This window comes from Limanda limanda, chromosome 2, assembly GCF_963576545.1.
Source record: "Limanda limanda chromosome 2, fLimLim1.1, whole genome shotgun sequence".
In the NCBI taxonomy this organism is placed as follows: domain Eukaryota; kingdom Metazoa; phylum Chordata; class Actinopteri; order Pleuronectiformes; family Pleuronectidae; genus Limanda; species Limanda limanda.
In genome coordinates this window covers 11,545,222-11,564,738 of record NC_083637.1, presented here as the reverse complement: position 1 = coordinate 11,564,738, position 19,517 = coordinate 11,545,222, and the positions used below count along the sequence as shown (strand labels likewise).

General features: G+C 42.8%; 1 protein-coding gene across 1 annotated transcript; it reads right to left on the bottom strand.

The window, feature by feature from the left end:
* Positions 1–168: 168 nt before the first annotated feature.
* On the bottom strand, positions 169–18,716 carry coro2aa (coronin 2Aa). The gene is made up of 12 exons (XM_061083818.1): positions 18,334–18,716; positions 12,359–12,559; positions 9,764–9,880; positions 9,248–9,397; positions 8,013–8,192; positions 7,171–7,287; positions 5,444–5,548; positions 5,248–5,344; positions 3,039–3,151; positions 2,837–2,927; positions 2,474–2,733; positions 169–1,790 (listed from the first exon to the last, which is right to left on the bottom strand). Exons 2-12 carry the CDS (start codon positions 12,557–12,559, stop codon positions 1,653–1,655), a joined length of 1,569 nt encoding a protein of 522 aa, XP_060939801.1. The 5' UTR covers positions 18,334–18,716; the 3' UTR covers positions 169–1,652.
* Between the last annotated feature and the right edge of the window lie 801 nt (positions 18,717–19,517).

Sequence of the window (19,517 nt, the reverse complement as noted above, 5' to 3'; positions counted from 1 at the left end):
AGAGGCTCTATGTTGTACCTTGTGCTAAATGCTAATGTTAGCATGCAAATGAACCACAATGACAAAGATAATATGCTAATATGACCATGATATGTTCAGCATTTTTACCATATTACAATAGCATGTTAGCATGCTGGCATACTGTAATCAGTGTCAATGCTATTATGCTAACGTTTAACAGGTTTAATGTTAACCACATTTAAAATATCAGATTCGCATGTTAGCATACTTACAATAGCAAATGACCTGTAACAGCAGAACACCTGAGGATGATGTCATCAGTTTGGTCCTGAATCACAGTAATGGACAAGTCCAAATTTGGACCTGATGATGCTGCTAGTTACCGGATCACCAAAGTTACATAAATGTAATGTGAGCGAGACGTTGAAAACTACAAACAAACGTACCATGTTAGATGGCAGCCAGTTTAACCGATCTAGAATTTAATGACTGAACCTCAACCTGCAAGAAGTGACATCTCATGTTTATCAGGGTTCATAATCTTAATCAGTTGTGATTTATTCAAACTCCACTGACTGTCTGAGATGTTTTAGCTTCATCTACGCACAGAAAACCTCAGTATATCGTGTAATAGTTTTACAAAGGGCAGTAAAAAGGCACTCTGTGGGAAAACACATTGAAAACCAGGAGCTTTAAAGTGGTGCAGATCTCTATAATGGCTTTAAACCATTTCTTCACAGTGAGTTCACATCAGGAAAAAACCAAGCAGCCTCTAAACACTTTGTGTGATGTATTTTTCCCCAAATTACAAACATGAATTCAAGATCGGGATTATGATTTGTTTTTGTTGTTGACTGTATTTTAAAATAAATATAAAAAAATTAAGATCAAAACTGCTACATGGCATCAGTTACAGAATTGGCGTACACAATAGCTGCTGTGAAACATTGATTTGTCAATATTTGTCCAGTCATTCAGAAATAAAAGAAATTCAGCAAACAATGTGCAGCTCAATGGAACAGCCGGGATCGTGATTTTCTCATTCATTTAGCTCACTCTCATCCAAGCACACATTCAGTACAGCCCGGTCCAAACGTCTCAGAGACGTCTCCATTTAACAGTAGTTTACATCATGGAAAAAACAGTCACCAAGCATAGAAAATTAATTCAGCGTTGTCATTACAATCACACAGGACGTCTGCTCTTGCCCTGCAACAATTCCCAAACCACACACAGACAAGACAGCCGCATCAGTCAGTCAACGCAGGCAGACACACACACACACCCACCCGTTAACCTCCCAGCTACAAAGAGCATTAAAAAAAGCTAGTACAACACACTTGCATAGCTGTGGAGCGTACAAAAGAAAACAGGGGAAAGGTCAAAAGGTGCAAAGAGTTTTTAAAACTTGTTACAGCTGGGTAAGACTCAGTGTTGAAGTGTATGTACATGAACAAAGAATATGTGCATCTTGTGAAGAAGTGACAGAAAAGACAAAAGAAAGCAAAAACACAAAGTCCAGGTTGGAATCCCCCCTGTGCTGTGAGTATGGGGTCTCGTCTCATCGGGAAAGCGAGCGATTCAGGACCCTGCAAAAGAGTGCGGTGCCATCAGAGTAGGGTTAGTAAGTTTATATAGTGATGCATGTGTCCCGTGAGGAGGTGAAGGGGACTCTGCAGGTCGGGCAGATCTTAAAGTGCGCTTTGAGGCTGGATGTTTTTGACGTTCATAATCTCCAGCTCCAGCTGTTTGACCCGCACGTCCCTCTGGTTGAGGAGCTCCCTCAGCCGCCGGATCTCCTCCTGCTGCTTGTGGAACTTGAGAAGCAACTGTGGACGAAACACAGGAACAATATATTTACATTGTTGTTTTTTTTACAGGAGTTAAGGGAGACAGGTCCCCTTAATCTGATTTACTCACTAAAGTCTCACTGCACAGTGTTCTCTCACTGTGCTGCTGCCATAAAAGCCAAATTGCAACGTAAAGATCCAGTAGCTGTCAAGAGGTAAAGTTTTCTCAAAAACACAAATAGGAATCTCATCAGCATATGAATCAGAACTGGTCCATGTGTGTTTGCACATACAAGGAGTTTGATTCCGGTTTAGCATTACTCGACATACAGTGAGTACCAGGAAAACAAAGCTAAACAAATAGGTTTAAAAGTGTTCCCTTAACCAACACGCCAAAGTTCCCTGGTTTATAGCCGGGGCAGAAAAAGGACTCCACCGATGGCAGCCTCGATGCTTTACCCTCATGGTGACGTTAAATTAATAGATTTACCAAACTAATTAGGGTTTATCCTGTAGGGATCCTGTACAGTTTAAATGTTTGAAAACCAACCAACCCAAATAGCCATCAATTAAAAAAAATAGAAATAATGATAATAAAATTTAAAAATAGCATCGCCCTACATCCTTGGAATATTGTCAAAACTAAAATGTTGTATAAACTCTGTGATAAAAAAAAAGGAGAGAACAGCCCTACAGGTGGAGACACTAAAAACCTTCAGCACCTCGTTCTCTGTCCTCGGAGGAGAGCAGAGTCCAAGGTCCTCTCCGTTGCTGACGGCCAGCCGGCTCCTGTCATCCTCTCCGTTGCCGCTGTTCTCTTTGCCGTCTTTGCTCCCCAGCTGGTCCTGAATGTACGCCAGCTGCAGCATGCCCGGCCGGCTCTGAGACCTGCGCGTGTCCAGTGGGTGTCCCAGCCCTTTGCTCATCTCCGAGAAGGACTCGGCTATTTGACTTCCGGGCTTCAGAGACATCATCACCGGGCCTGGAAGACGAAGAGGAGGAAGATGAGTTGCAAACCTGTACATGTCGCCAGAGAATACAAAAATACATCACACACACACACACGTGCAGGAATGTGTTCAGACCTTTGTCGATGCCACTGAGCCACTCCTCTGCAGTCATCGCAGGCTTGTTCCCTGCCGTCATGGGATAGATGTCATCTTGATACGACTCTGACTGCAAACACAAACACAAGATGGTTACACACAATCACCAAAGTTTTCTAATATGTATTGAACCAAAAACTGACGCTATGTTCAAAGTTTGTGTGAATCAGTGTACTCTTACCCTGCGAGGAACAATCATGGACAATGGCTCGATCTTACTCTTGATTGTCACCAGCTTGTAGAACCTGAACACCTCACAGGAGCTCACATCCAGGCCTCTCTTTGGCATCACACCTGGGGGAGAACACACATGCTGAGTAACCAGGGAGAGGGGTTGCCGTGAGAACAGCTGATGGACCAGGCCCCTGTGGCACCAGCTTTCTGCCGAAGGCTTCACAGAGGTTTCTAAATGTGTGTGTTTACCTGAGGTGGTGTTGAGGGATGGCACTTAACCTTTACTATTCATTATGTGTAAGCACAGTAAGCACACAGTCCCTTGAAACGCTCCTGTGACTAACTCTATTTTCTGCTGAACTACAGGGCTCCATGATACCTGTGCTGTCACAGTGAGATACATTGAACCAGCACTTTATTAGAAACACCAGACTAATACTGAGTAGATTCTCCCTTTGCGCTCAAGACAACCTCCGTTCTTCCTGTCACTGATTATAAGACGATATTATAAAAAATCCTTTGAGATTCCAAGATGACAGGATTAAATCACATTATTTCTGTAGATTTATTCGCTGCAAATTCAATCTCCTGTTCTACATCTCAAAGGTGTTCTACTAGATTCACATCAGAGAGAAGTGGCCGATAGAAGATGCTGGCATTGGCCGGCTGACGCTTTGAAATTATGGTTCTGCACAGTTGTGAAGAGTGGTTATCAGAGTTACTGTAGCCCCCCCCCCAGCCGGGAAACCCTCCTCTCTCCTCTCTCATTAACAGTATTTGTGTCTGCAGACCTGCTGCTCACTGACAACAACAATCGTGCCACAGTCTGTCTTAACACTGCAAGATGTTTTGTAATTTTACTGATTTCCCAGATAATAATTCATGGATCTTGGTTTTAAAAAATCAGGTCTATTCAAGGAACTAATACCTATGAGTGGGTGAGTTTGGTGCAGCCTGATTGAATTTACAGAGACCATTGGCCCTTAACGGAGTTATTCAATCTACTCTGTGCCAGTGTAGTTACAAGATGTTTTTTATAAGAGAACAATGATAGAAAAGAATCTAATCTATAAATGAATTTTTAAAACGCTGACATCCTGCACCCTTTTATATTGCAGTCCATAATAGTTCTATTATGTGATTGTCCACAAAAGTAAATGGCAAAATAAAGGAGAGCAGCTGCTGTTTCGTCCCACACACAGTACATTCAGTTTATTATCCCAAACAAACCCCCGTCTCTATTGTACTTCTACCTTCACCAAGCAAAATATCAGGATAAGCTTAAAAACATCCTTGCAGGATGTTTGCAGGCTTCATCTCCTGCAGCATCATTTCACGTGATGTAGGACCAGCCTGATCACCTGGTTTGTCTATGCAAATATGGTTGGCTTATTTGCACAACAACTTTGCTTACAGGTGCAGGAGTGTCAGCGCAGCCATGAGGCAGGTGTCGCTTCTAAACTGACATCGACAGGTTTTACATTTCATTCATTTTAAATTAAGAAAACTAGAACGTCACTCAGAGACCACAGTCCCCTTGAATCTAATCAAGTTGCACCAAAATTCTTTAGGAATTCACAAAAATGTTGAAAAACATCCTGTCATGCCATGTTATGGAAGTGAAAACAACATTTCTGGATCCCCCCCCCTGGAACTGTCCTAAAACTGAATGGGTTCTTGTGTGGTAATCTGTCCAGTAGTAGGAAAAGATAAACTTCTTGGTGTTTTTTTAACATTGTGTGTGTGTGTGTGTGTGTGTGTGTGTGTGTGTGTGTGTGTGTGTGTGTTTTTGTGTGTCTTTCTACAGTTATGAGGGCCAATTTTAGCTGGTCCTTGTGAATTCAAATGGATGTTTGAGGATTAAGACTTGGTTTTAGGGTTAGGTTTAGAATAAGGTTAGGATAAGGTTCAGATTAGGGATTTGGTTGTGATGGTTAGGGTGAGGTGCTAGGTAATGCATTATGAGTGTCCTCACAGCTGTAGAGAGACCAGTAGGGATGAGAGTGTTTGTGTGTGTTTGTGTGTGTGTGTATGTGTGAGCGTGTGTGTGTGTGTGTGTGTGTGTGTGTGTGTGTGTGTGTGTGTGTGTGTGTGTGTGTGTGTGTGTGTGTGTGTGTGTGTGTGTGTGTGTGTGTGTGTGTGTGTGTGTGTGTGTGTGTGTGTGTGTGTGTGTGTGTGTGTGTGTGTGTGTGTGTGTGTGTGTGTGTGTTCCTTACCCATTCCTTTCTGCGGTAAGGGTGAGCGGTACTCTGTTAGGTAGTGGATATACGGTTTTTCTGAGCTGATCTCGTAGTACCTGATATTCCCATCGCCCTGACGAGACACAGGAGAAACATTTGTACCGTTCATATTCTGCCGAGTATTTTGTGTACGCAATGTTTGTGCAGTTTCTGTTTACTTTCAGGGACCCACCTTCCCGGCCACGTAGAGCATGTGTGTGTCAGGGTCATAGAAAGGAAAGAGGACTCCCGATGAACCGTCCAGGTTCTCTTCTAACAAAGGCACAGACAGGTCGTCCTACAGAAAACACACAAAGATCAACAGCTGGATCCAAACAACAACTGGAGCACCAGTGGCATGTACAGCTCTCCCTCATATCAAAAAATCCTGAATCATTTAAATCCATGTCTGCATGAGGAGCACTCTGCGGTGCTGCATTAAAAATACTGAGTGCTCAATCCCTAATCCATGCTTCAGCCGTAATCCTCCACCCACGATACACTCTGACCAAAACACAGCGGCCTGCTACAGCCACACGCTCACACACCAACAGGTGAGATCCGGGTACTGACATCATCATGAGGAGAATAACTGGCTCCACTTTAACTCAGGCTCTGTGAATTCATATGAAGGTATACCGAGGAGTGGTTGTTCACTAATTTGTCCAGTAGATGGCAGAGCTGTGCATCAGAAGCTGGAAGCGTCATTAGGAGTAATTAATTTAAGTACTCCATTACAAGTTAAAGCTATGTATTTTAAATTTACTTAATTTAAACTAGAAAAATATTATAAATGAAATGTACTTTAAATATTAAATCAGATAAAATAATGGCTCATGTGACTGATATATATTATCATCATTCATATCATCAGTATTATTATTGTTTTTTGAGATGTATTGAATAATTTAAAACTTCTAACCTCTGAGTCTGATAAACTGATTACATTGGAACTGACTTATTTAGTGAACACTAATCCACTGTATTTCATAGGCTTATACAACACTGATGCATTACTTTAATATGAAAAGCAAATATGAACTATAGATGACAAACCAAGGAGGATTAAACAGTGTTTCCCCTCAGAAATGTTGTGGAGAAGAAGTGTTAAGTTGCATAAATAGGACTTTCCACCTCTGAAGATTATAGAACTATTGGTTTAGAAGGTGAATCTAATAAACTGTCAACTGAGTGTTTACGTCTTTTCTCTCTTTCATCCTGACTCTCTGATGCTCGGGGGCTTTAACGGTGTGGGTGATGAAATAATCTCCTCTGGTGTCACGACCTCTCTGGGCATGATGTAATAAAGTGACCATGACTTCATTTGGTGGGTTTATTTAGCTTCTTATGTGGGTCGTATAACTGTGCATCTGTAGTAGATACATCTCTGCAGAAGGAGATGGATGAATAAGGAGGGCAGGAAACACATTCAGTAATTATTAATGTAGGTGAAGCCTGTACCGACGATTATGAGTAGAAAAGAGTAAAATAACCTTGAAGAGTGTGAATTTTCAGTATCTTGAGGCTAAAGAATGAAGGGAGACAGTGTATGTTTCTGATTAAGAAATAAAGAAAAATTCGATTCACCACAACATGATATTTGTTGAACGTAGAAGTTGATTCTGAGTTATGGGATCAGGACGTGTGAAAAAATGTTTAAAACTCGAAAATTCATTTTCCTGCTTTTTCATTGTTCAACCTCATCTCATGGTCGTGTTCAGTGATTGGACGCAGAGCATGAGACGAAGTTCAGGTGTCGTCACGTCACCTGAACCTCGGTCATGTGATCCCATGTGAGGACACCTGCTCCAGCTCCATTCTCTGATTAAAACTGTGACACGCACCCGAAAGCCAGTGAGTGGACCTTTAGAGGGAGATGAGGTTACTCTGTCACAGAGACACTTCCTGTATTGCTCTTACCTGATCCCACAGAGCGACCTGTCGTTCGTTCCAGCGTGAAACCCCCGATGTGAGCAGCATCTTCATGTTGCCCAGGATCAGCACCTTGCTGGCTCTGTGCGTCTTGCAGTTGGCTTCCTGCAAAACCAAACACTCATCAGAACATCCCAGATCTGAAAGCAGTAGTCTTCAATATCATTGCAATGTGTTCAAATGATTCTTATTTGTCCACGTGTGCTTGTCTGGCTGTCGGCAGGAGTGAGAGCAGACGAGTGATGAGTCACTGGCTGCTGACCCAGAGGTCGGTGGAGTTATGCTGAGGCCAGGCCAGGCCAGAGGTGTCAGTTTTGGCTGTGTGGTGCTGGAGGAGTGCCTGGGTGTCCTGGCTGGGAGCAGGACAAGTAGCAGGGAACTTCCACTTATGCAACACTGGACGTTGTAAGACTGCACACCACAACTAAGGCTCATGGTTTTACTGATTTCACTGAAGAATATCTGATTGATTTAGATTCCTATTAAATATCAATTTTATATCCCCCAGGCATTTTAAATTTGTATTAACAATTGCAAGGAGACACTGTTTACTTTTGCTGCAAACACAACTAAGATAATAACCTCAAGCAAACTAAGAAACCAAAGCATCTAAGGAAATGCAAATCCCAAAACTCACACAAAAACAGAAATGCTTTTCAGCCTCACAGATTTTTAATATATAATAAAAAGTGATAGCTTACTGAAATTATTGGTACTTTACATAGGCTCACTCAACCCGAAGTAACATTATCAAAAAAGGAACAATGTATTTCCTTAAATAGTTTTTGCAACACACACACACACACACACACATACACACTGAGCATTACCTGCAGAAGGTTTCCTGAGCGCGTGTCCATCAGTCGGATCTTTTTGTCCTTGCAGGAGGTGGCGAGGAGGCTTCCGTCCGTGTTGAACGACATGGAGAGGATCACTTCTGTGTGGTGGCTGATGGTCCGCACGGGGTTCTTGATCACCTGCTCCGGACAGTCCAGGTTCCAGATCATAATCTGGAAACACACACATACAAAATGCATTATGTACGAAGTTGATGTATAGAACATTTCAAAGGATAGAGTTGAGTGTAAAGGGTTTTTTCATGCAGAAATGTTCTTATTAGCAGTTTGTTGAGGAACGTGTGCAGGAGAGCGTTTTTTGCACTTTTGAGACCATTTATACCAACACACAGAGCATTAAAGCTCTTCTCATAATAGGGAAACCATTAGTGCAAGAAGAACTGTGCAAATATTCAGTTTCTTTACATCTACAGCCGCCATCGCTGGTGTACGACAACAAATTCCTCGGTGACAGTCCTGGAAAGTGTGATGCTAACCTTCGAAGCATCATCACAACACAAAGTCACACCCACTACGAGAACACAGCTTTCGAGTGAAAGGGAATTCATGAGGTAGGAAATGCTTGTGATGCTTCGTAAAGTATTAACTACTGACAGGATGACGCTGGAATAAACAGTGGTCTGCGGTGTAGCTGCAAGAGAGAAGTAGGCTGCTACAAACAGCTGTGACCTGTTTGGCTGCATTGTATTATATATTTGTTGACAGTTAATGTCACAGCATCTCCTCGGTTAATCTACTGTCACCTTAAACTGCTTTCAGGCATGCACTGAAGTCTGGATACTGGCCAGAGGGGAACACAAATGTCTGAGTCATTTACTCCAAGCGTTTTCTGGAACTTTTCCTGCCACTGACTGAGTAAAATGTCCGAGTGAGCGTATGTGAGAAAACAGCAGGATGATGTCTGGAAACTTCAGAAGGAGCGAGTGGACGTGTTCATGAAAGGTTCTACCTTTGTGAAGCTTGAAAAACTAGAAGAAGATGAAAAAGTGGAGTTATACACGAAGAAGATGCCGACACAAGATGTCAGGTCGGATGAATTGAGAGCTTTTGGTGATAAGGGCCCATCCGGAGTCAAAGTGCTCTCAACAAAAACCCTACTGAATTTGTGTGTCATATTCTGCCTCCTGCAGTTTTATCAGCACTTAATTATCATTTTAATAGAAAAGCTTAAAAGTCTGCGTTAGGGTCAGTGTGTATGTTTATGTTACCTGGTAGTCGTAGCCTGTACTGAAGAGGATGTTGTTGGCCGTTGGGTGCCACTCGATGAGGCTCACTCTGCGACTGTGACCCTGAAGCTCCTTCCACGGAACTGTGAGGTTCTTCATCAGACCGTGAGGAGGGATTTCCCACACCTTCACCTGTAGACAGACAAACAAACACACAAAATACCAAATTAAATAACGCACACAAAAGAACTTCTGTAAAACAGTCAGTATGGAAATAATCCTAGGATGTGCAGTCGACTCCGTATGGCTAATAAAGGATGTAGCCTCAAAAACACAGTTTGTAAAAATTGTTTTATAAAAGTGTGTGTTAGTGTGTTGACTCTTACTTTCTCTTTCTGACTTTAAAGATTGCATGTCAAGGAATGACTCCTCACTAAACTATTTCAGGGCAAATGATAACATGTTGGTGTTTGTGTGTGTGTGTGTGTGTGTGTGTGTGTGTGTGTGTGTGTGTGTGTGTGTGTGTGTGTGTGTGTGTGTGTGTGTGTGTGTACTAACCGTCGAGTCCTCGGAGGCGGAGGCGATGCAGTAGTCATGGAAAGGATTCCACTTGATGTCTAACACGTTGCCTCTGTGGCCTGATACTCGGGGGTGGTGAGGGTCCACTTTACCTGTCTGGTAGACAAATACACAAAAACATTAGTATCAGTAAGACTTTACAATAAATCACTTTATTAGCATTTATAAGCAGTATATTCATGTGTAATACCTGCTTTATAAAGAACTATAATGTAGTATATTTTATTAATGTGCAGTTTTGTCAATAATTGCAGCTTCTCTTATGACCACTAGCATGTTGCAGGGTATATTTAATAGATAGAAAGGTCTTTAGAATATGCTCATACTTTGAGTTCAGTAGCATTTCTTAGGTTTTTATTTAATTTATACCAATTATTTGTATTTTGTGAATGTGTTTTGTTTCTTATCGTCACAGTTGGACTTATTGTAACTTGACTAAGCTGCTGAAAAACAGGCACTTCTTTTTTTATACTCCATTTATGGGCAAATTGCTCCTTTGTGTTAAAAGGCTTTTATAGCTTAACTACAAACTTTCCAGGAATTAAGAAAAACAACCTGTAAACTTTACTTTTACCCAAATGGTTTCCGTCCCTGTGAGACAACCAAGTGCAAACAATAAAAACTAAGACAGTTGGTTTAGGGGACAAAGGAAATCCATTCATTTGATGCAAGGTCTTCTTTTCATATCAGCAGATTGAAACAGGGTTTTGACCTTTTATTTTATAATGGGATGTCTTTTGAAATAATATTCTGATTTTCTAGAGATCTGAGCTAAAGTAGCAGCATAGAATGAACATACACAGACGGGAGGAGATTGCAATTCCATGTATTCCTCTTAAATGTCTAAAAACTGATGTCTACACTACCCACAATGCATCTCAACCACTAGCACTTCAGTCTGAGATTCGAATGTGTTACTCGAGTGGCTGTTGAAGCCTGGAGCCGCTCTCCTCACACAGATATGCAGAGATACACAGATATGAAGAGGTCTGACAATCTCACATCATGACTCTACACCCCCAGATGCTTTCTAACCAAACCAGCTCGGCCTCAAGTGACAACACTTGTGTCAACTTCAGATTCCGAACCACAAAATACTTAATTTGATTAAATTATGTCACTAAAAGACTTGTGATGTGCAAGTGATAGTGGACTTCCCCTTTAGTACAAAATATTCCCGAGTGTTAAAGACAGATGCACCAAACAGGGCAGGTTGAAAATCCATCCAATGACACACGCCCTGATTATTCAATGATCCGGTTTCCAGGGAAAAGTCCTCGAGTGTTGCTGAGGATTTTCTGCCTCAACAAGACGGCTAATTACACTGTTTGTACAGACAGAGCCTTCTTTCAACTGACACACACACCTGCAGGCTACATTACTGTGCAGGTCGGAGGGCGTGTTTGGAACAGGGTGGGGGGGGAGGGGATGATGTAACCACTTTCTGTGCTTCTAGCCAACGTAAAGTACACACAGGTAACTGGAACACAGCACTTCTGTTGTCACATTTATGAGTGTTAACGACGTTCTCCACAGAACAATAGCTTATCTGTAATATACACACACACACACACACACACACACACACACACAGGTGGGATGTGAAGGCGGTTGGAGAGAGGAGGTGGGGGTTGCTGAAGCTTCACCACCTCGAGACAGTGAAAGGAGGCGAGGGGGGGGGTCATCACATGAGTTATGTCATTCCTAAGCTCATATGCAATTCTTGCCCATGCCAGGAGGGCTGGCGATTACTCAGAGACGATTTAAAGGACGGAGACAGACGGAGACAGACGGAGAGAGGGAGAGAGGGAGAGAGGGAGAGAGGGAGAGAGGGAGAGAGGGAGAGAGGGAGAGAGGGAGAGAGGTGGGAGAGGTGTTCAGCTTGATGAATCACTCTGAAGATGTGGGTCTGTACATTGAGCCGAGTGCAGCGGTTCGGCCAAGTTCATTCACAGATCAGTATCAACACCAGTAGATATGATGTTTTGTATGAATAATGTTTGGAAAAGTGTCTGAGGAAACACTTTTAAGCTGAGGGAGATAAGTGTGATGTTTAGGTTACAGTGAATGAGCTGTCGGGGGGGGGGGGGGTTCCTGGTATTCAGAGGTTCTTTTGGCTTCGCTGTGGCTGTGTGCTATTTATATCCTGAGAGCTGAGCTGTCTGTTCCAGGTGTGCTGTGTGTGCAGAGTGAGACCATGAGATGTGTACAGGACAATGCATTTCAGCCCAGGTAATAGATAAAAACAGATTTCCTTATCCCCCAAAAAAACACACATATCTGTCCAAGCGTTTGTTTGTTTTCAGCAATAATATTTATACTAATCTGTTTTGCTTTACTTTAATATTAAGTCTGACTTTGGCCTTCAGTCATTTTCTGTTTCAAAGGGAGGATTATATGAAAACTTTTTCCTTCTCAGTGAGAACACAGGAAGTGCCTAGAAATGGAGCTTTCCACCTTGCCACCTTGTCACTGGATCTGTTACCTGCCGTCTGAGTGGAATCTTACATGTACCACTTTAAAAGATGCATGGATATTAGACTGTAAACTCAGCCACGTGCTGCACACACTCACATGATGGATAGACAGGACCAGGAAGGCCCCTCCCCCGGCACACTCGGTGATGACTGCCAGGAAACGTGGGTTGACAGCACAGAAGTGGTTGTCCTGGACGCTGCGTGTGATTGGCACGCCATCGTAGCAGCTCTCCTTGGTGGCGGGCTTACCGAACACGTGGCGGAACTTGGAGTTGCGGTACTGAGGACGCCATGTCATCTAACAGAGCAGAGAGGGAGAGAGAGACAGAGAGAGGGAAAATATAGGTCAGTCAAGGAGAATCATCCATTTCACACATTTATGGCGACAGGGCTTTTTTATTTATAGTCCTGCTTCTTTCTGGCAGATTCGACCAGTTCTGCAAAACATGAGCAGCATCCACCATAATAAAGAAACTAATCCAGGAACAAAGCATTGGGCCTTCATTTCGGGGGGAATCCGTTCCCAATCATGTGGACAGTGTTCTACTTTTAGTCCTCCAATGAATTTTATGCTATTCACTTGTTTGTTTGACACTAGTTAAGTTACCATATTCATCACATAAATAACCAGTTGTTAATCGGAATGGAATATACAGTGATGAGTTCCGGACTCCTTGTCTCAAAACAGAATTGCTCTTGGTCTGGTGGTGTTCCATCCAATGGGCACAATTTCAGTCCCATCTTTATTCACAATTCCTTCTCAATAGTGTAAGTTTTGCTTATTCACATAATTTTCTTTTAGATTCTCACTATTTCTTGTTTTCCAGAATAACAGGAACATGGTACAACCATCACAGAGCCGAAAGTCTGGCAGTTCCAGGTCAACACATCTATCTTTGTGACATAATCATTTAAGGTCAGGGCGATGGATTTTAATGCACAAATGGAAAATTCATCCAAGCAGAGACACTTGTGAATTATATATGTGCTGGTTTATGTTAACATGTGTCTAGTGAGGAACTACAGCACAACACTGTTGACTAGTGACATCATTCCAACTTTCTCTTTCTGTTGCTACTACAAAGCTTCCAGGACATAAGATCTACATATGTATTAAATAATTAGAAAACCAGATTGTGCTGCTTCATGTGAGTAATTCTGAAGTATGAATTTCATCAAGTAGTGAAAACAGCTTCTCAGCGACCAGAATAAAGAGGCTGAGGCAAAGCATCATGATGTATTGGCATTATTTTTTTGTTGTCTCAATCAAGTATATTATACACAACAAAAATAAGGAGGAAGGTCTGTGAGACTTCCCAAATCGTCGGTCTCTTTCTGGCCACTTTCCTTAAGCCAGTCAACGCACATGTAATTATTGTGAGAGATAAGTGGCTCTGGTCCACAGGGACGAGCCCGGCCAGCCAGCATGTCTGCTCTGCCACTCTGCCCGGCTCCCTGCGTGCCTGCTGCATGGTCATTACTTATGAATTAAGGGTGGAGGAATATGATGGACAAGATGTTAAGGCATCAAATTGAGCCAAACAAGGACGAGGAGCAGAAACAGACGGAGCCGAGTGACAACAAAAACATCAGGAGATACAAACCCAATCGCAAGTTTTCTGTTTTCTGAGAAATCACAGGTCACCCAGAACAACGCTGCCTCGAAAAGCAATGACACCGTCTGCCTGATTTCTGTGGGCTGCCCACTGGTGATTCAGATGATGGCTAAATAAATACAACCAATCCACAGTGAGCGGAGTAAAAATAGCTGTGTATGGTTAGCATGGTGCAGGCTGGCTGCAGCAGAGCCGAGTGGAGAAACTGAGAAAAAAACGTCTGGTTTTGAAAATCTTTTTAAAGGAGAATTACAAAGGAGCAGAAACGGACGGGTGGAGATAGTGACTCTCTGCAGCTCAGTTTTCTGTTCCTCCTCTCACCTTCCGCCCTCAGGCCCTCGTGGAGAGCTGTCACACAGGAATGTTTCCCCACTTGACGAAGAGCTTTGTTGCTCAGGTGTTTAAGAGTCGGACTCTCATACATCATACATCCATATGGTCCTGGGAGCTGAACGAGCACTTTTCACTCAAATAGGGACCTTGTTTTTATCAATTATCACAAAAGTTAACCATTTATTTCTGGGGTAATCAAATGATCAATTCATTAGTTCAGTTCTACTCAGGAACACGTACCTCTTCGTGTGTCCTGGACCTGATGAGACACATTCCTATTTAGTGATTGGTGTAGTTGTGTTTTCTCTGATAACTATTAGTGATGTCACGCACAGTCACCAACTCACATTCCTGATCATTATCATCCATAAACACCTGCTCTGCTCGACCCTGACAAAACAAAACCAACATTTAACAGTAACTTCCTCATAGTTTTTTCATCTTTCTCTTGCCTGCTGTCGGTCCTTTGCAGAAGGTGACATTCAATTTCCCCCTAGAGGGACGAATAAATAATCTTGTATCATATCATCGTTTCATATTCGACTCATAGCTCCTTGAACGTGTCGATAACGAATGAGGCTCACACCCAGAAAGGCAAGAGATGAATCAACCGGCTGTGAGACTTTGAAATGTTACTCACTCTTTATTTCGACATTTGACAATTTGCATGCATCAGCCAGTGGGTGTGCATTTTTGTGTGCTCAGTAAGCTCCATGCAATTACAGGCTGGGACACATCTGGGTTGATCTAATCAGCGCTCGTGTTTCGCTGAGTCTTACAAGACCAGAGGAAGAAGCTTCCAGGGCAGAAAAAGCAAAGAGGTCTTGTCACATCTGAAGCAGGTTGTAATCAGGCCAGTGGCAGCCCCCCCCCCCCCCCCCCCTCAGCTCCGTGCTGCAGCAGGTACACAGGGCGCTGCCTGGTGGGGGGGGGACGGCCTGTCTCTCAGCGCCTCACAGAGCTGATGACGAAAAAAACACTGTCAGGAGCTATTTTTACACCGGTTTCTGCTGATCAAAAGACGGACAGACACGTTCACTGACGGCTGGAGGAAAACAAGAGCGGGTTTTTTATTTGATTTATTTCTCGAGGACGTCTGTGACAGGCTTTATGTCTGGTGAAACAAACAAAAGGAGATGAAGTCCTTTTTCGTCTGAGAGATATTTATTTAAGTGAGTCACAGCAGCGACCTCGATATGGGAGCAGTAAAAAAAACAGTCATAAAACTAAACTGAAAACACAGATATGGTGTTTAAGAAAAGATATATGGTACAACTGGTTTGCTCAGCCAGACGTCTTGTGTGGGTCTGTACTCGTGTATGTATGTATGTATGTGTGTGTGTGTGTGTGTGTGTGTGTGTGTGTGTGTGTGTGTGTGTGTGTGTGTGTGTGTGTGTGTGTGTGTGTGTGTGTGTGTGTGTGTGTGTGTACATGAACGTAGCCTTGTCTTGGAAGCACCTCATAACTCATAAAGTTGCACACCAGCAGCCACTCCTCGCGCTCTTCACTGTAAGAGGGGGAGTTCAAAGTTTACTTACTGGTGTCAAGATATCTGTTACTCAAGCAGCGTCAGGCCTGAAGCTACGAAAGAAGGAAAGCAGAGAGAAATCGGCTAATCCCAACTCTCCCACCGATTTACCAAACCTGCATTTGTTTGTCCCGGCTCCTTTTCCTCCCCTTAAAAAACACTGACCCTGTGACACGGAGCCTAATCCAAGAGTCCACTATCAGCTTCCCCTGCTGTTCTTCCAGGCGTACGTCTAATATTTTGTAAACGCTCGGAGTGAAATCCAAGACGAGGAATGTACAGGTGTGAACATATGCCGAGGCGGGTTAATGTGTTCGCCTATTCATTGTGTGTGTGTGTGTCTTTGCGAGGGAGACACAAGACGCTCTGATATCATATGAGGATAACAGCTTACAACCTCTGTCTTGTAATGGGATAACAGCCAGACTGGTAATCCAATAGCCGCACATGTGAATGAGTACGAAAGGATAAAGACAAGCCATGGCGTGTGTTTGTCATTGTGTGTGTCTGTGTATGTGTGTTTAAGTCACTGTTTACCTGGGGAATCTCTCGGCTTTGTGCACACATGCAGTGTATACAGGAGTCGTAAATAATTCGGAGAAACAAAATATGGACGCACATTTTCTATGGAGCTAAGAGTGAAAACTGAACTTGTTCCTGGCATCGACAATCCGATCTACGCCCCAGGCCACAACTTCATAGTTTCTCAAAACTAGGTTTCAAACTTTTGTCGTTTCTTTGAATGTACTGTTAAACTTTTTGGTACTAAAAATTCAGATTTTCTCCCAGTGGGCCTTTATTGTAAATGGGTGTTTTACAGGGGATAAAAGTGAATTAATGATTAACACAGACAGGAGCCTGGTGGGCAGGGCGTGGATCAGTGGAATGAAATCCATCAACTCATGGATGGAAAACAGAGATAATTGAGATTGAAAACTGAAAATGAGAGAAAAGTAATTCTGAACTGGAATCATCCCTTGATGCTGATTGTTTTTGTGGTCCACTGCAGACACACAAATGGAATTAAAACACAACCCCTCTCAGCCGCCATGTTTTAGGGCTACAGCGTGAGCAGGTATCCCATTAACCCACTGGTTTCCCATGGGACTCTTCCTCCATTGAGTAAGAGCACATAGCTCCTGTGCTGTGATTCCATTAACCACTGGAGAACATGGGAAAGTATTACGCAGGACGATAGGATTCAAATCATGGATGCACTTAGACACAGAGATGCTCAGTGTAAATGGAAACAGGACATCAACACTAACTCACTTATACACATGAGCCAATAATGCCTACTGTTCAAAGACTTTGATATTGGTGAAGATATGAAACCTCAGTAATAACTGTTTAACGTACAATATGGAACTTCAGCTGGCGGGGGTCTCATTCAAAACAATAACAAAAGTTTTTATTTTGCCCCGGAAGTTCTAGCAGAGATGGGCTAAGCTAAGGATGGAGAAGATATGATGCAAATAAAAGGCAACCAAAATGAAACTCTTTCTTTCTTTGAATAAAACTGTGGATTTCTCTGGTTTAAACATTGTTGGAAACATGTTGATAATGTATAACATCATTTTTGACATTCTATTTAAGATTTGTTACATATTATATCTTTAAAATACAGAAATTTGCAGAAATCTGACCGAAGTCAACAAGCCTGACAACCCGACTGAGCAGATTTCAGCCAATAGTTAAACGTATTGAGGTTTGATCCCCGGCCCTGACTGTACTTTCACAGTTTGGACCAGCGGCCGTGTGGCTCATTGGTCCATAAACCTTGACGTGAGAAACAGGATCTCGAGCTTAATGAAAAGACCTCAACCAGGCTGCGATTCAAACCACAAGGCACATATTTCAATGAATGGTGGTGTTCTGAAGGGTGGACACCACCGTAAATAACCATCTGTGGGTAGAGATGCCTTGACTGGGACGCTGGACGATGATGTCATTTGCACTGTTGTGGAACGGATTTAGTTTCACGTTGATGAGAAAAGAGAAGAAAATGATTCAACTCTTATGCCGGCGAACAAGAAGCTGAATGTCCAAGTTTTGGGTCAATGGGATAATTAACTACAAGAATGAAAGTGAAGTCGGCTGCTGGCAGAATAAAGCTTCGCCACGCAGGGAACAGTTATTTATATTGTTTCCAAATATACATGCATTCGGGCAAAGGGCTGGTTTGAAGAGAGATTTTTTTTTTTTCATCTTGTCCAAGCCTGTGTCCTGCTAACGCAATCCAAAGTTTGAATCCCCAGGGTAAAAAGTGACAGACACACACACACACACACACACACACACACACACACGCACACACACACAAACACACACACTAACACACACTTATGGACAGAGGTCTAATGAGTAAAAGATCAATAAGAACATTTGCGGAGGCTGATCAGAGAGCAGGACATGAAAGAAAGACAACACGGAAGGAAAAAATATAGGGACAGTGTGTGTGTGTGTGTGTGTGTGTGTGTGTGTGTGTGTGTGTGTGTGTGTGTGTGTGTGTGTGTGTGTGTGTGTGTGTGTGTGTGTGTGTGTGTGTGTGTGAGCAATTGAGCAAGAGGGAGTGTGCGAGGCAGCAGCACTCACCCTGTCGAGTGAGTTGTCACGGGCACGAGAAGGAGCAGCAGGTCCTTGAGTGAGCAAAAGTTACGTCTCTGTGTCTGACCGGCAAGAATAAAAAAAATCCCTCCCTCCCTCAAAAATAACCATAAATCACTCTTCTTATCTTGTGTCAAGCCTCTCTCCTCTTCTGCCGAGCCCACACACATGCAGACCAACACAACCACACACACACACACACACACACTTACACACACACACAAGCAGCTTGTCCAAAATGTTCACGTCCTGTCCGAGCTTCTTCTCTGATGTGCAGCCAGTCAGTCAGAGGAGAATGTGAGTGTGTGTGTGTGTGTGCAGCATGTAGACGAGAGCGTGTGTGAACAAGCACAGGGAGAATGCAGGAGTGTGTACACTCCCAGAGAGGGGAGGTGACTGCAAGAGAGAGAGAGAGAGAAAGAGAGAGAGAGAGAGAGAGAGAGAGAGAGAGAGAGAGAGAGAGAGAGAGAGAGAGAGAGAGAGCAGGTAATCACACTTCCTCCCTCTCTCCCCGAGTGCCGCTCCCTCCAGTCACTCCTCCACAGTGTTTACTCAATCAGGATGTCTCACTCCATCTTTGAGGGGAAGACGAAGACAGGAGGGGAAAAAAGGAATCATAATTTGACCTTTTCATTAAGAGACGAGCTAAACAAAAATAAATGATTAGAATGGAAGCGGCAGAGGCTCAGATATTTTGACTTTTTGTCCCTAAGTCCGGTAAATATTGGATCCTACATTACCCATAATGCAACTTATTGGCATCTTTTGTTAGAAAAAGTTTCATGGATGAAATGAGTGAAATGACATGTTAAAATCAGTCACAGTTCCAGTCAGGGACTTTTAAATGCGTCTCACCCTCGTCACCTATTCTCATAAAGGAAAAATGCTTAATAATAATTCAAAATAAAATAAAGCCCAAACGTACAAAGTCGGTAAAGACTTTCAGCAACAAAAATTTTATTTATTTATTTTTTCATTCCTGACTATTGCCTATGTTTCACGTACTCACAGTGACTTTCTGTGTCATCTCATTTATTCAATTGATTCATAAGTTGCACTGAACAAGAGAGCAAAGGCCAGATGTACTCCAAAGCTAATATTTCTCATTAACGTAATACACTCTGGCAGCTGCTCTGGAACCACCTGTGATGTTCCAGCTGACTCTTCCTCTC